This window comes from Copadichromis virginalis, linkage group LG7, assembly GCF_057382275.1.
Source record: "Copadichromis virginalis isolate Kocher_CV1m ecotype Utaka linkage group LG7, C_Virginalis_male_GT1.1, whole genome shotgun sequence".
Lineage (NCBI taxonomy): Eukaryota > Metazoa > Chordata > Actinopteri > Cichliformes > Cichlidae > Copadichromis > Copadichromis virginalis.
Window position 1 is genome coordinate 25,304,377 of NC_140624.1, and position 17,576 is coordinate 25,321,952.

The following is a 17,576-nucleotide window of genomic DNA, read 5'->3' on the forward strand; positions in this document are numbered from 1 at the left end:
TTCAAGGGGAGAAGAGAATAGAAGGAAATTTTATTTTAAACATCAGTTAGCCAGGACTACACAAAGATTAATGAGCACAACGGTTAGGGGTATAAGACTGTGGAATTCACTTCATTATAATTTAAAGAATTGTATAAATTTACAATGTTTTAAAAAGTGTTATATGTTTAAAACGATAACTCAGTATGAAGAATGCGAATGAATGTGATGTTGGTTTGGGATTCGACCGGAGAGAAATGTCAATATTAGTTTGTTCCTGATTTTTGGTGCCCACCGGTGATATAAGTTCGATGGTAGATAGGGGGCAGGGTTTAATAAGAATATTTTCTTCTTCCTGCTCCTTTTCACACATGGTTGTTGTGTTTTGTTGACAGAAGATGTGGTTGTTTTGTTTGATTTGTAGTACCAAGTGTGAAATAAATAAAAATGAAATGAAATGAAATGAAATGAAATTTTAGCTACAAGAGTTTTTTGATAGTCAAAGGTGAGGCTTTTTTCTATTTCTAATTGTTGTTTTTTTTGTTCTGTTTTGTTATTGTTGTTACTATTTAACTGCTTTATTTTACAAAGCTGTTAAACAATTTGTTAACTTGGTCCTTTATACACTCCTATCCAGACAGAGGAAGCTATTTAAAAGGTAGGAAGTTTGAATGATGATAAACTTGTGCTGTCACTTCATTCCTGTTGCTGTAACTGTTTCATAATCACTGGCTGCCATATGTCTACGTGACAGTGTTCATGTGCCATCTATGCTTTGTGCTTTTGTTTAGTTAGATTTTTGAAAATGCCCATGAGAGCATATAGACAGGATAACTTTGAAAATGAGCTATAATCACTTTGAGGACTGCATTTGTTCTTTTTTCTTTATTCTTGGACATGTTTCATTGTTGCCCATTCATTCAGTGAGCAGGCATGAGGCCATCACTGCTCCATGAAATCAATGAGCTTCTTTATGAAGAAGATCGTCCACTTCATTTTCTGCCCTCTTTACAACAAGGGTGTCAAACAGTTTAACCGAGTGGATGGCATCAATGGCCAGACAGAAACATTTTTTTCACAGGCTTTCATTTCTTGTAACACTTTTGTAACAGCCTGTGACTAATGAGCAAGTGACAAGTAATGCGAGTATGGGTATTTTTACTAATGCCAAAAATAACAAAGGTAAATAATACATCTTTCCATTATGTTCTTGTATATAGCCTGTGTAGTAGGCCTAAAATTTACAACCGAAACTTTGGGTAGGACATTTGAATAAAAAGTTAAAATTGATTTTCTAGTTTTCCAAAATCACAACACAGATGATGTTCTTTGAACACAGAGATCACCTTGCAAAGAGATGCTTGGTAAAGAAGTTCTGAGTCTTCCACCTTTTGAAATTGCCTGCTGTGCCGTTCTGTGTTGGTTAGCGTGTAAGCTCGCAGGTGTGTGCAGTGACTGTGCACTTGTCTCTTTGGTTTGGTGGTGTTGCAGTGCAGACCACAGCTGCATCTAGGAGGCCAAAATTTGTTGAGAACCTAAACTAATAAAAGGACTGGATTCAAATTTAAGAAGGGCTGAATTTGGTCCACAGATCTTGAGTTAAGAGTAAAGATAACGGTACATAAAAATGAAAAATCCAGAGGATAAAAACAAGGAAGTTGAGGTATTTATGTGCCAGTCTAATGTGTTATACCCACTCTTTCCCTGTTTTCCTCTCCAGGACTTCGCTTTGCTCCCCGAGAAAGACAAGACGTATCTTATCGATGGAGGGGGGACCCTCAGTGGTGGTCAAAGAGCTCGTCTCTGCCTTGCCAGGTAGTTTCTGTCACACCTGAGCATCTGTCAGCAGGCCTCATTCACTCTTGTTTGTCTGTCAGCACAGACTACCTTTGCTCATTAGTTAGGATTTTGGTTCTTTTTTTGTATCAACTTGTGTGTTTCTTCTGTAAATTCTACATCATCGCTGTAGCACTTCCATAGCAACAGGTTACATAAAAGAAATATCATAAAACATTAAGGACATTAAAATAACCCTCTAGCTACAGTATATGTGTCCAGCAAAAAGAATAAATATCAGTGTACTTAATCAGAAGCTGCTCAGGATCACAGATCACTCATGTGTGTGTTGCTGTCTGCTTTTTATGGTTTCTGTGGCTTTTACAGCCCGAGCTTTATTGCTTTTTTAAATCTCTGTGGATCAGCCAGAAACTCTCATGTTCCCCTGCATTATTTATTGGTTTAGTGTGCTAACGTTAATTTGCAGCCACTCCTTGACTTTTTTAACTTCTGCTATCAACATAGCTATTCACTGTGACTGATATATTCCAGCTTCTCTTCTTTGCCTTTCTGCATCTTATACTTTCTCTAATTTTGTTTGTTTGCTTTTTTGTTTTTTTTAAAGCAAATTGGAACATTTTCTTTACCTTCCTTGTTATCTGTGACCTAATATGTGTGTTTCTCTCTCAGGGCTGTGTATAAAGATGCAGACCTCTACCTCCTGGATGCGCCTTTCACCCACCTGGACATCGCTACAGAAAAAGAGATCTTTGAAAAGTGCGTGTGATAACAGAGAGTCTTTCATGTAGAGGAGGTCGGGGTGATTAGGCTAAAAATTGACCTCAAAGTCAAGGTTAACACTTGGTGTCTCTGAAAATGCTCTTTTCTGTTGGGAGTCATAACTGCTTTATAACAATGTAACCTTCTCAGGAAATGTGTTTCTTTCTTTTTTCTTTTTATAGAGTAACGCTTTTATGCTTGGATGGTCTTTGGTTAGCTTCCATTTTGGAAAAGCAGACAAAATTGCTTGTAAACTTTTAGAGTTGTGAAATGTATTTATATATACACTCTTATAATGTGTGTATATATAAATACACATTCATATAAATATCCATATCACTAGCTTGATATTTATAGTTTCTGGTAATTATAATTTCTATTCTGCATTTGTTAGAAAGAAATAAGCCCTTCTTTGTCAGACTTTTTTTTTTAAAGTGCGCATTTTTATCCACACACAGCTGCATCTGTAAACTTATGGCCTCCAAGACTCGTGTCGTAGTAACCAGCAAGTTGGAGCATCTCAAGCGTGCAGACAAAATCCTTCTGCTGCACAATGGAGATTGTTACTTCTATGGCACCTTCTCAGAGCTGCAGGCCAAGCGTCCAGACTTCAGCTCCCTGCTTCTTGGTCTTGAGGCTTATGACAACGTCAATGCTGAGCGGCGTGGATCCATTCTCACAGAAACTCTTCGCAGGGTTTCAGTTGATGAAACCGCTGGTTTCCGTGGCCCAGAGCAAATTCGTCAGTCCTTCCGACATGCACCAGCTCAAAGCCATCCTCTAGGTGATGGCTACCCTGAAAAACGCAAGCAGTCACTCATCCTTAATCCTCTGGCAGCTGCCCGCAAGTTCTCCTTCATTGGGAATTCTCAACAAACCGGAAACACAACAGTGGAAGACAGGTCTGATGAACTCCCAGAGAGAAGATTCTCTGTAGTGCCTGAAGATGAACAAATAGAGGAGGCACTTCCGAGGAGTAACCTGTACCATGATGAGTTTCAGCACCTTAGCGGGCAGCGGCGCCAGTCTGTCTTGGAGTTCATCACCAGTGCTCGCGGCCAAGAGCGCAGAGAGCAGATGCAGTCATCTTTCAGGAAAAAGCTCTCCATCACACCGCAGTACAGCCTTGCATCAGACCTGGACATTTACTCCCGCCGCCTGTCCAAGGACAGTGTTTATGACATTAGTGAAGATGTGGATGAAGAAGACATGGAGGTAAGGCTTTTTAACATATTATCCTCTTATGTCTCTGAAAATGATTATGTAAAAATATTTTCACAAACTGTGCTATGTACCAAAATCAAGAAATTATTGTTAAGTGAGCCACATGGTTAAAACCCATCTATCCTGTTTCTTGACAGCAATGTTTTGCAGATGAACGTGACAAAAATGTCTTTGAAACTACCTCATGGAACACTTACCTACGCTACATAAACACCAACAGGAACTTAGTCTACGTCCTCATTTTCATCTTCATTGTCTCTGTCATTGAGGTAAAAATCAAAGATTTGGGGTTTTTGTGTTATTGTGTGAATTTAATTAACGGCATTTTGTTTTCTTTTCACAAATAGGTTGCTGGCTCTGTCCTCGGTATTTTTCTTATTACTGAGTAAGTCCCATGTTTCATGTTGCCTTAAACAGAAAATGATTATGATTCTTCTCTTTGTCTTTGGATAGTCAGCTAGTGTGCTCTGAGCTTTCTGATCATGTTAACTCTAAATACTATTTAAATAGTATTTACAGACCTTACTGTAAATCACTGGTTTTCCACTGGCTCCCAATCTATAGCCAGGTGGACAAAATAATTTGTTGTAAATCATAAACTTGAGTACTATGGTTAAAAGTACATTTACACAAATGGGGCCCATGTATACAGTAAACAGACTGATTCTTATATAGTGCTTTTCTACTCTCCTGAGGCACTTAACATCCCACATTCACACAAGGACTCTTTTCTAAGTTACTAACTAACATTCACACATATTCATACTTTGATGGCTGCATCAGAGAGAACCTGGGGCTAGTAGTCTTGCCCAAGGATATTTGGCATGCAGACAGGCAGGGTTTGAACCACCAGTCAGAAGATGACCTGCTCTACCACCTGTGCTACAGCCACCCAACGTATGGTGACAAAACAAGCAGATTGTGTCATTTATTCCTTCCAGCATCATCAAATAGGAACTTCGAATCAATTTATCAGAGATGTCCGAGGCTTATAAGGGTGGTCCTTGGACGATTTCTTTCGCTGTGCACATTCACATGCTAACGAGTAGGGGACACATGCATGGCTGTTGCGCTGTAGTGTGTTGGCTTGAAGAAATAAAAAACTAGCACATAGACATCCACATGGATCAGAAGTTCACCCTCTGATCAAATCCATGTCAAATGGCTCTAAGTGAACTTGTGTTTAGGTCTTATATTTCTTTTCACTTTTCTTATTTTTCACTGGCGGCTGATTTTAAATGTGACAGTAGGTTTAAATGTACTTATTTTTTGTGTTTATTTGTTTATTTAATTGTTTATTTGTTACATGTTAATTACTAGACAAAGACAAAGCCGTCCATCTTTAGGTTACAGTGAGGGACGACGAATTCGCTCTGTTCATGTAAATCGAGTTGAAAAAAAGTACTATAAGTGTAATTTTCTCTATCATGAGCTGATTTAACTGCTGCTTTATTTAATCGTGTAAATGAGAGTAACCAAAAGTGAGCAATAAAAATATCTGTTTATTAACATCAGTAATTTACATTTAGAGGTCACAATTATGCAGAAATCACTAAAAGGTAATTTTGTGATCTATTCTATAATGAAGAATTGCTCCATGTAACATTTATTATACATTCCTCACATCCAACAGTGAGGTCTGGAGGGACGCCGCCAATCCTTCATCGCCCAACTATATTGATGAGCAGCACCCCAATGCATCGTCGCCGCCTGGCCATCTCGGTGTTATTATGACACCCACCAGTGCTTATTACATCATCTACATCTTTGTAGCCCATGCGGACAGTATTCTGGCCCTGGGATTCTTCAGGGGTCTCCCTTTAGTGCATACATTACTGACTGTGTCCAAAAGACTGCATGAACAGATGCTTAGCTCTGTGCTGAGAGCCCCCATGTCTGTGCTCAACACGATAAAAACAGGTGCTTTGCTTTTTTACTTTTTGAGTAAAACAGATTTTTACTGGTTAATGGCCTAGATGATGTCACTAAATAAATGAATGATGGTAGAGAATCCCTGTAGAACAAAATCTGATTATCAATGCTGATTATTAATATCTTCCTTTACTACAACACCTTCATACTTTCGCTGTCCTCTTTCAGCCAGGATCGTGAACAGGTTCACCAAGGACATGGCCATCATAGATGACATGCTGCCATTGGTGCTTTTTGACCTCATACAGGTATTTATCCAATACTGTGGATGATGATGCAGAGTTTTTGGAACTGCAAAAAGTGACTGAAAACTACTGCGACAAATATTCCCTCTTTCTTCATTGTAAATTGATTAATGGGGTGCAATTGTAAGCAGAATAAATAAATAAATGACAATTCAATTTCAAAATTCAATTTCCTCAATTTATCCTTTAAATTTTTGAATCTTGCCCTGGAGAAATTGGACAATGTTTTTTATTCCTCTGTAAAAGTTTTACAATCATATTATAATAAAAAAGAAAGAAATGATTAAAAACAAAATGAAAACATGCAGTGAAAATAAGAACAGGGAAACTGAAAACATCTTTTTTTTTAAAGCCAGAAATACCAAATAATAATAAGTCTGCTCATATCTGTTATTAACATATTTTCCCAACACCAGGTGTCATTGATCGTCGCCGGTGCCATCTTCACTGTGTCCATCATAGAGCCATACATCTTCATTGCTGCTCTCCCATTGGCTTTTATCTATGTTTTCCTCAGGAAGTACTTTCTACGAACTGGACAGCAACTCAAAGTCCTGGAGGCTGAAGGTGAGCATTGGAGAGTTGTTGGCCGTTAGAGATGACAGTGGTTTTAGGTTTTAGTGACTCCAGCAGTAAATGTAAAATGTAGAAAGGGGGGGGGGAAAAGAAATTTGCTGTAGTTTAATAATATGTTTAAATATCTTTCGAGATAAATTGTCTAAATAACCTATGTAAGAAAAGAGGCTAGAAAAAATGAGAAAAAAACGTTGCTTCTTCATAAAGCAGAATGGTATTATTTAAATAGTTCTTACTGCTTTGTATGTGATGTATTATTAGGCATATGTCTGGGTGCTGTTCTTTAGCTCTGGCTCTTGCAGACTTTAATCCTGAAGATGAGTTTTTCTTTTCTTTTTGAGGGGAGGGAAAATGGGCTCAGAAAAGAGTAGAGAAATGAAAGTGAGTAGTGACATATATCAGTAAAAGTGAGAACATAATAGGAAAACCAATACTGAGAACAGAGGAAAAGGGATGCTTCCTCTGAGAAGGAACCACAATCAGTGGGCAAAGCTGGCAGATGGCTTAGGGGCCAAAAGTCACTGAAACATGAAAACATGAGAGAGGAAGAGTTGAGTCAGAGGACAGGGTGTCTCAGAAAGAGAGGAACAGTTTTCTTCCAGTATTGAGACTTGGATAACGTTCATATTTGGTTGTTTTCCTTTGAGCTCCTCAAGACATCAGAAAAGATTGTTGGCTTTTGGCTTTAAAAATCAAGCCTACCTGCTGAATAATGAAAGTGTTTATATTAGTGAAGATTTTCAAAGCAGTGTAATTTTAATCATTTATAATCATTACAGTCTCGTGGGGCTTACAGAGGTCAAATCTACAGGAGTCTGTCTTTATTTACTACACTTTTTCTCAAAGTCAGATGCTTGTAATAAATGTAACAGAGAAATCTGTTTGTTGTCTTCATATTACAGTACAGTACATTTTCATCATGTACTGTGTTGCTAGTGGCGGCTGTCCATCTTTAGCTTCAGTTTAATGCACACATGAACAGTAGATATTGTGTCATCAACAACCTCATTAAGTGCACTTAAGTAAAGGTCACTTTCAAAACTTCTATGTAATAGAAATGTAATGGGTTTAAAATATTTACAATTAGTATCTAATATTGAGACTTACAATACAACACGATACATATAAATTCATTTTAGTTTAGTGGTCATAAGTTGAAGAACTGCACTGTTGCTAAAGGCCGACAGAGCAGAAGAAAGGAGGTTTGTACAGTCAGAGGATGAGGAAGCTGCTGACGATGTTGCCGCTCTGTTTTTTGGGCCTCTCTGCTGTGCCCTCGATTCTGTCACTGAATATGTGTTTCAGTGATGACGCTGAGATGTTTCCGGAGCTGCTGAGAGCTCACTGGGGTCAGAGAAATGAGCTGAGCTGGGATTTCCTCCAAGCCCATCCTGGTGTTTTACCCACTGGATTCACAGGGACAAATTACAGTGGAAATTATGCTCTGTTTATATTAGTCAGACATGGCCATTGAATTTTAATCTTGAAGAAATTATTGTGACCATAAAGACATAAGATGTGCAAAGAAGGGGTTGCTGCTAAAGTATAACTTTTCCAGGTTGATTCTTGTTTAATGAATTTATATGTATTGTAGTTTTCTAGTTCAGAAGTGTTACCTAACTAAAAGGTACCAAGTAGTGAAATTAAATGACCTTTTAGAAATTTAGTTAGCAGTTTTTTTTATTTGTCAGTCTGATATCTGATATGTAATGCAGGGATTGTTTTACAAAGTAAGTGCTTATACATTAAGAGTTTTAAAGTCTTTTCTTTTTTCTTTTCTTGCAGCTCGTACCCCGATCTTCTCCCATCTCATCCTCTCACTAAAGGGTTTATGGACAATTCGGGCATTTGAGCGCCAGACCTACTTTGAGACACTTTTCCACAGGGCTTTGAACACTCACACGGCCGCCTGGTTCCACTACCTGTCTGTTCTGCGGTGGTTTCTCTTCCGCTGTGACATGCTCTTCACCGTGTTCTTTACTGCTGCTGCCTTCATCGCAACAGGAAGCAACAGTGAGTGTGACTACACATGGACAATAAACTTTATATAAAAGAGAGAGAGCCACCATGACCTCAACTAATGTGTATGGACTCCACATTTTGAAGTGTCAATATTTAGACAAAAGTGTTCAGAGCCAACATAACAGTCAAACAAGCTTGGTTAGCAATTTGTATCTATAAACTGTGAAGGAGCAAAGCTAAGACATAGGCGCCTGATAACTGGTAGCTGTGCACCAAATTGTAAGACTTAAAAACATAAAAGTAAATCCCTGCCAGTAGTAGTTGTTAAGTAGGGGAAAAACAGCACTAGTGTGAAAACGCAGGCATTTTTATGGCTAAAGTTTGGGAGTTTCAGCATGGGAATCTGTCAGGACTGACCTGCTTTTGGAACCAGCCTCAAGTGGCAAGTCAGTGAACTGCATTCAAAGGGGATTGGCTGTTTGTTGCCTTTGGGTGTTGTTAGTGAAGCTGTGTTTGTGGTGATGTACAACATACATAAAGTTTATCTTAAATATTTTGGCTTTTTCACACCTTAAAGTCCAGTCAAGGTTCATATTTTTGTTGCAGCTTTTCCATTTTTTCTGACAGCTTTTTTATTTGTATTTATGTTATTTAATTTTTTTTGAAATAATTGGTTTGAAAGCTGCCAGAAAAAAATATTTAAATGAATGCTAAATTACATTTCAGTTTCATTCATAATAAGTCCATAACAATAAGTTGAACTTATTTGGTCTAAACCTTTGTGGTCTACTCAGATCAAACACGAGGTGTAGTTTCACCTTGAGTCAACAATATGGATGCAGCTTCTTCAGTGTTTTGGGAAATCCACACGGCTTTCCACAGCAGGGCTACCACCAGAATCAAGTTGCAGTTAACATCATTTCAGAAGTTACCGGGAAGTTTTGCAGTTCTCGTCACTGTTGTCAAAGGACTGTCTTTCTTTTGGTATCTCCTCTATGAAAGTGAATCTTTTGCACCTGACTGCCCACAAACAGTGGCAATTAACCTGTTCTCCATTTCTGATAGTCAGTGTCAAATCACTTTGACTTCATCAGTGACAAATGTCAAAGCTTTAGAGAATATTTTTGTGATTAGATTGTGGCCAGTTGATTTCTTTAGATGATTATAATCAAAGGAGCTGGTGCATTTGAACAACCAAATGACAAGAGATCATAAAGTCAGTTTGCAATGGAGACATTACAGAATATGAGAATAATTATTGTGATTAAATGATGATTAGAAATTGAATTGTGTTGCAAGAACATTTTGAAAATTCCCACATGTTGGTTAGTAAGCACTTTGATACGCCTGCTGAGCCTAACAAGGACAAAACCCCAGTATTATCTGTAGTTTGCAGTGTGTAGAGTTAGATGATGATAAGAAGGGAACAGTTTGCCTGTGAAAAGTCATCAGAACTGCTCATATGCCCAAGGATAAAATGTCTTGTACAAAAAGGAGGCAAGTGTTTTCTTGGTGAATTGGAATGCAGGTATACACACACAAACCCATGGGTTGTTGCGTCATAGGATCAGTTTATATTGAGAGCACATTAATGGGTCATTACACAGCTCATTAGTTTCCAATGGACCCAGTAGCAGCGCTCTAATACCTGAATGTGGGTCTGACATCAGAGAGAGCAGTTTTGATTGGACACTACTGATGCGTGTGTGTGTGTGTGTGTGTGTGTGTGTGTGTGTGTGTGTGTGTGTGTGTGTGTGTGTGCGCCCATGCGTGTTTTTGTACAGGGGACAAACCAGGAGAGATTGGCATTATTGTGGCCCTGGCTATGCTTATCTGTGGGATCTTCCAGTGGGCTGTCATCACCAGCATCGCTGTAGATGGGATGGTATGTCATGCACACACACACACACACACACACACACACACACACACACACACACACACACACACACACACAAACAAAGCTATTGTCAATATATACCAAACAGTCAATGGCCAGTTATAAGTTGTTGAATTCAGGCAGATGCACACACCTAAGAAGGTTTTGTTAAATAAACCTGCTGCAAACAAAGGTTTTACTGTTAGTCTATTTCACTATTGATGGTACTGACTTCTGGTTCACCACACCTATGGAAAAAAACTTGGATGTTTCTCTATGTTAGTATTTTCCTTCTTCCACTTCTCTTCATCCCAGCTGGTTTACTTCTGTTAATAGGAAGATTTCCCTCACTGTTGTCAGTTCTTGCTCAATATACATTGTTGGAAGGTTAGAATTCTGTAGTATCTACATTTTGCGTGGTCTTTGTCTTACAGTATAACATGTCTCATGAGCACTATTGCTATTCTTTTGGTACTAAAACGATGACTGCTGTTACAATAGCATGCTTTATGCACTTTTCCCTTTGGGAACTGAATCCCACCTTTGCAAAATATAACTTCTCCAGCTCAGACACACTGTGCCTCATTTTCTTCAACAAGATGCCTTTCAGTCAATGGTGACCTGTAGCTACTGTTTGTAAGAGGTTTAGATCTCGTTGTTGAGATAAAAGCAATTGGCCAATAAATTCACAGCTTGTAGGTTAGTGAGACACTAGATGGTGACACTGCATTCTTAGTGAAGTGGGGTTTTTCCTCACCCAAGATGCTTCATACTCAAATAGGGAAAAGCACATCTCAGATGGGTATGGTGGTTAATAGTTGTGGCTCCTTATACTATATGTCAGTTTGTTTACACCATCAAAAAGGCAGTCAGCAGCAGATTAAAGATGGCAATGGCCATTTTTGTTCTCTGTAACAGCACTTTGTTGACTTAGCATGGCTTATCAATATTGAAGGATACTGCAGGGTTTAAGATCAAAGAGAGAAAGAGCAGGCTGAACTGCCTGTACTTTACTTTCATTTGCTCTTTTTTAAGACTTAACTTTGTGCCCATCCATCAGTTTTTTTTCTCCCACATTGTTGTTAGTGAATCTTACAGAGCTTATCACAGTGTAGGACATTCTGTTCAGTATGGACACAGGCTCTCAATATGGTGGTAGAGATTTGTGTTTGGGATAAGTTAGATCTGTTCAGTCCAGTATGAATTGTGTTTGTGTGTGTGACTGCCTCTGAATTATATTTTCAGTGATACTAAAATAGCCATTAAAGTAACTTCTGATAAGCACATTTTCATTGCATTTTAAGAAAAAAGTTTATCTGTAGAATGTCAACTTCTCTACAGCTAAGATAAGGAAATGGGATGTAAGGAAGCATCCCTCTTTTTTTTTAACTTTTTACATGAGGGGTGCGGGGCAGCAATCTTCCACTCCCGCTTATTAATCATCCAAAGACCCAGACAGCGTTTCACTTCTTTTGAAAGCCTGGTGCTTGGCCTTATCCACCCTGACTTGAAGACTCAAAAGCCATTTTTATTACTTATCTATTATCCACCTGGTGGACAATAGGTAACCAGACAATGGTTATCTATTGTCAATAGAGTTCTTCAGAGACAATCTGATTTTTTTGACTCTTTTTCTGATTTGGTGTTCAGTTCAGATAAAATCATTATTGTGGGTGATTTTAACATGTAGATATTGAAAACATCAACAGAATATTTAATCTAATTTTAGACTCAACTGGTGTCTCTCAAAATATAAAAGAACCCACCCATGACTTTAATCACACGCTGGATCTTGTTTTGACACGGCAAAGAAACTGAACACTTAAGTATTCACCAAAACCCTCTTTTGTCTGGTCATTTCATATAATAATAACATTACAATTACAATAATGACTTACACGGCACTGGGGAATACATTTCGTCACAGTAGATGTCTTTCAGAAAATGCTGTTAATTTTAAGGCTATCATTCCTCCAGTATTATCTTCTTCAATGCCATGTGCAAACACAGTGCAGAGCAGCTGCATGAACTGATGTTCTTGTTAATCGTTTTCTATCTTCATCAGGTATGACTTTTTTGTGGATATTGTGGCTCCTCTGACAAAAAAAGCCTCAAATCAGTACTTGACTCTGGTAAAACTCCCAAACATGAGCAAGCAGATAACTCATAGCCTGGAGGGAAAATGGCATCTCACTATTTAGAAGATCTTCATTTAGCCTTGAATTTTTTTTTTTGCTGCTTTATAAAAAAGCTCTCCACAAAGCTACAACATCTTACTATTCATCACTGATTGAAGGAAATAAGAACAACCCTTGGCTTCTCTTCAGCACTGTAGCCAGGCTTCTCTTGTTCACTCACATTTTTTTCAACTCTCTCTTCTCACTATTTTCACTACACACCATAAATCATTAGTTATTATTAATCTCTGGCTCTCTTCTACAGCAAGTCTTTGCCCTGTCTTCTTCCCCTAAACCCCAACCCATTGTAACAGATGGCCCCTCCCTGAGCCTGGTTCTGCTGGAGGTTTCTTCCTGTTAAAAGGGAGTTTTTCCTTCCCACTGTCGCCAGAGGGCTTGCTCATAGAGGTTCATATGATTGTTGGGGTTTTCTCTGTTTTCTCTATTATTGTACGGTCTTTACCTTACAATATAAAGCAGTATGAGGTAACTGTTGTTGTGATTTGGTGCTATATAAAAACAACTGAAACAAATTGAAAGAAAAATTCTGTATCTCTCTTCTTCTTAGATGCGTTCAGTGAATCGGGTATTCAAATTCATCGACCTACCATCAGAAGATCCTCGGTTGGGGAAACCTAAAGGAGGTGGCAGAGGCCTTGATATCGTCATCGACAACCCCCATGCACGTGACTGCTGGCCTAACTGTGGCCAGCTGGACGTCCGGGGCCTCACAGTGAAATACACAGAGGCTGGGCGTGCCATCCTCAACAATATCTCCTTCTCTGTGGAGGGGGGACAAAGCGTAAGTCCTTAGTGATTGGTAGAGACTGCCTGTGGAACCTGGCAGGAGAAAGCATGGTACCTCTGCCTAATTAGGTTTACCAAACAAAAGAATAATTCCCCCCAAGCGATAAAGCAATTCAAGTGCCATAGTTAGGTCACAGAAAGGTTGTGAACAATATACTAGCCAGCCACAGGAATGTGTCACAGGGATGGTTACACGTGAACACATTTCTGGTTGTTGTTTTCAGCTAATGTTGTGCAAACATTTTTTTATATTAACACTGAATCTAATTGCTATGCTAAATGGGTTTGTTGGAGTTCTGTTAAACTCTTTTCAGTATTTTTCTGAACCAAACCAGGAGACAAAATTATGAGCTAAGACAGAGATTAAAACAGACTTCAGAAAAGTGTATGTGGACTGAACTGGAAACACTATTCCAAGTGGAAGTGTTGCTCTGTGCATACAGATAGGCAACTGTTTGCTAACAAACTGACAAAAAGTGATAATATCACAGTTCTGTTTATAGCTTTTTCCTTTCCTCCCTAAGTGGCCAAGAACTGTGCGTATAGCTTCAAGTTGCAAATTAGAAGAATCTGGGCAGGGAATCAAATTTTTGTGCTCATTTATTCATTTTCAAATGAGCAAAATGTTATTTCTCTCTAGAGCTACAATAAGGCTTGAACCTGGCCAAACAATAACACAGACATAACAATCTACTAATGACTAAGTAAGCACGGCCCTGAGTGAGTGTCGGTCATGACATCACGGCATGATGGCATTATGACACATGCTTAAAATTAAAGTGGCTTATGATTTTGAATTAGCTTTCTGTAGAAAAGAGAAGACATGCAATATCTGACCACTCGCACCTCTGCTCTCCACCATTGGTTTTGGCAGTAATTATAGTCAGTATGACTTTGTCATAATGAATCAGAGCACAGTAAATATCTGCACTATGGTTTCGTGCCATTAGACGCTCAATAGCTTCGCGACAAATGTGCTAATTGTTGCTGCACAAGGAAGAAAGAAGAGAGGACTTTTAGACCATCTAGACCACAAACTCTTCCCCTCCAAAGATTTAAAAACAGCTCCATCAAAAGAAACATCAGCCCTTTTGTGTAGCTCATAGATGGAGGGAGCTATTTCAGTGTTTCAAATTATTATTAACTATTTCAAATTAAAATTTCAATTAAATGGAGTAATGGAGAGAAGGATAACAAAAATTCAAGTAACAACAATAGATCCCTTTTTGTAAGGTGCGAACAGCTTTTAGTGGTGCTTCTGAAGAAACTGATGTTAGTACGACGCCAGCTAAACTAAAGAGAAACGGTAAATGCTTATATGTCTTATTGCAGGGCACAAGTAAACTGACACAGTAGCCATGCAAATGAAAAAGTGCTGTCATCTATATTACAATAAAAAGGATGAGCATTCAGACACAAGGTCAATGAACCCGTTCAACATGAGGGCATGTTGAACGGGTTCATTAATTGTATTACATAACAGAAAAAGCTGGATATGAGCATTTACCATGAAAATGTTATGACTGTGTGCAGGTTGGTCTGCTGGGTCGAACAGGTTCAGGGAAGAGCACCCTGCTGTCTGCTCTGCTGCGTCTCACCTCCACAGAAGGAGACATTTCTATCGATGGTGTTTCCTGGAACTCTGTCTCATTGCAAACATGGAGGAAGGCCTTCGGTGTGGTGCCACAGGTATATCTATGAGTGATTAACTTCTGATATTTGATGCAGTTTCAGACAGTTACCCCAGCATCTACTGCTTATCTGGGTCTAAAAACGGTCTAAGCCAGTGGTTCCCAAACTGTTTTTTGCTAGGCCCCCTCTCTGTTTTACAAGAAAAATGACTTAATGTTTTGAAACTTAAGTCATTATTCTTGGATGTTACAAGATATCTTTTTAATCCAGTCTATTGAGAGTTAACTGTTTAAGTCTCTGGTCTTTCTTGAACAGAAAGTCTTTATCCTGACTGGAACTTTCCGGATGAACCTGGACCCACATGGAAATTACAGCGACACAGAACTGTGGAAGGTGGCTGAGGAGGTGAGGAGGAGGCGGTGTTTTCTTTGTTTCGTAATTTAGTTATGATTGATAAAGCAGCCTTGTTTTGATTCAATTAGAGATAATAAAGCTCATGTTTTGGAGTTAGACACAATCTTACATGCCCTCTTTGAGCTTTCCCCTCATGCTAGGAATAAATATGGAATTATTGTACTGTCTGCATAGGACAGTGATGTTGGTAAAATTACTGCCATGCAGTTTTACCACCATTTCAACATTGATGTCATGAAGTTTACACTAATATTTTAAAATGCTAAAAATGAGGTAAAGATAATATGGAACTTCGGACTTTCAGTAAAAGTAAACTCTGTCTTGTGTGCCCTCAGGTGGGTCTGAAGTCTGTGATTGAGCAGTTCCCAGACAAGCTAGACTTTCAGCTGGAGTATGGAGGCAGCGTGCTGTGCAATGGACACAAACAGCTGGTTTGTCTTGCCCGTTCCATCCTCAGTAGAGCCCGTATCCTGCTGCTGGATGAGCCATCTGCCTACCTTGACCCTATGTGAGTATTAAACACTGTCTACTCAATAATCAACATATATAAATCACATTTGATTTAAAAATATCACTAGACCAGTATATGGGGCTTACATGTGCTGTTAAATGGTCACTACAGCGGTACTTTTATAATACCTTTCTACTCAATTGAGCACTCAATGTGCTTTCTACTGCAAGTCTCATTCATCCCGTCACACAGCACTTTTATGTATGTGCAGGGTTTCCTAACTGCTGCAAACACAAAGCGATTAAGTTAACAGTTAACCTTCTGATTGGTAGATGACCTGAGCGATAACCGTCCACAATGATTTAAACAATGAGATCAGTCTCTATGCAAGTAATCCCTTGGATCTAAAAGCTCTTGCTTCAGACTGCTCTATATGCCGAATTTTGGGCATTTTTTCTACTTTTAGATCTGTATGATTTGAATCATAAGGTATATCTTTAATATGACCCACCCAGTCTGCTATTCAGACTTTTTATTTGTTAGGGGCCACCAATCAGAAGAAAGTTGGCTTAAAGGAGAAGGAGGTGAAGGAGGCTTGTTTCAGTCAGTCGATGAACTGAGTAGCTACACAAAGACCCAGAAGAACTGTGACTGATTCAAGGCTACTTCAGTAGAATCCAAGGAAAAAATAGCATTACAAGCTCACGGCTGGATTTTCTTTATTCCGCTTAAACAAATAGTCCCATTGAGACTCAGTGTCTGATTTACAAGAGAGACCTGTTCCAGACAAACATATCAAAATCACAACAATAAAAAAAAAAAATGAAATAGCTAAAGTTAGCTCAAAGGTATTGCCCAAAGGTATGACCCCATGTGACAAAGGAGCGGCGACAAGTAGCTTTCATTAGAAGTGAATAAAAAATGTTTTGTCTATGAAGTTCCTTTGCTAACACATGCTTAAACACAGCTGCCTCCTGAAAGAGTTTGTATATTGTTTGTGGCGTTCTCCCTGTTAAAGCCAAGCAGTAAGGTGAAGTCACATTGCAACGGCAGTCATGCAAATCCAGCATGTGTGGTGTTCCTGTCACTGCATATGGTGACAATCCAGATTGCTTACAGTAATTTAAGCCTAATGTATGTGTGTGTGTAACCATATGTGCAGGATGGTGGAGAAGGGGGGGTCATGGTAGTAAATGAAGCTTATAATAAACCGTCTAGCTTAATGCTCTGCAGAATTTGCCTGAGGTTAAACTAATGCAATAGCAGTGAAGGAAAAGCCTTTGATAACAGTAATGTGTGTGTGTGTGTGTGTGTGTGTGTGTGTGTGTGTGTGTGTGTGTGTGTGTGTGTGTGTGTGTGTGTGTGTGTGTGTGTGTGTGTGTGTGTGTGAACAGAACACTGAAGGTCCTGAGGAAGACACTGAAACAGGCGTTTTCAGGCTGCACCGTCATCATGTCAGAACACAGGGTGGATCCACTGACGGACTGTCAGTCATTCCTGGTAAGTTCTGGTCTAAGTTTATTTCTGAGTTGCTCTCATACGTTTGTCGAAGTTTATGAAACTCGAGTAGAGCACTGTAAGATCATCTATCAACACTCCCTCATGCTGCGGGTCTTGAAAGTGCTGGGTTGTTTGCAATGCTAACAAATCGTGTTGCCTTAATGGGAAGGTCAAAACTTCCTTACAGGGGACAAGAATTATTATCTGCAGAATAATAACCCTGCACATAAACTACTTTTTCC

General features: G+C 39.0%; 1 protein-coding gene across 1 annotated transcript in view; it reads left to right on the top strand.

Annotated features, from left to right (window-relative positions):
• The window catches only part of cftr (CF transmembrane conductance regulator), a 42,286-nt gene that overhangs the window by 23,020 nt on the left and 1,690 nt on the right, over positions 1–17,576 (top strand). The window contains exons 12-26 of the mRNA XM_085462674.1: positions 1,700–1,794; positions 2,446–2,532; positions 2,994–3,750; positions 3,897–4,028; positions 4,107–4,144; positions 5,393–5,679; positions 5,860–5,939; positions 6,353–6,503; positions 8,298–8,525; positions 10,259–10,359; positions 13,099–13,332; positions 14,871–15,026; positions 15,285–15,374; positions 15,719–15,891; positions 17,229–17,334. Coding sequence (XP_085318800.1) covers positions 1,700–1,794; positions 2,446–2,532; positions 2,994–3,750; positions 3,897–4,028; positions 4,107–4,144; positions 5,393–5,679; positions 5,860–5,939; positions 6,353–6,503; positions 8,298–8,525; positions 10,259–10,359; positions 13,099–13,332; positions 14,871–15,026; positions 15,285–15,374; positions 15,719–15,891; positions 17,229–17,334 — 2,715 coding nt within the window. The remainder of the gene's footprint in view (positions 1–1,699; positions 1,795–2,445; positions 2,533–2,993; positions 3,751–3,896; positions 4,029–4,106; positions 4,145–5,392; positions 5,680–5,859; positions 5,940–6,352; positions 6,504–8,297; positions 8,526–10,258; positions 10,360–13,098; positions 13,333–14,870; positions 15,027–15,284; positions 15,375–15,718; positions 15,892–17,228; positions 17,335–17,576) is intronic.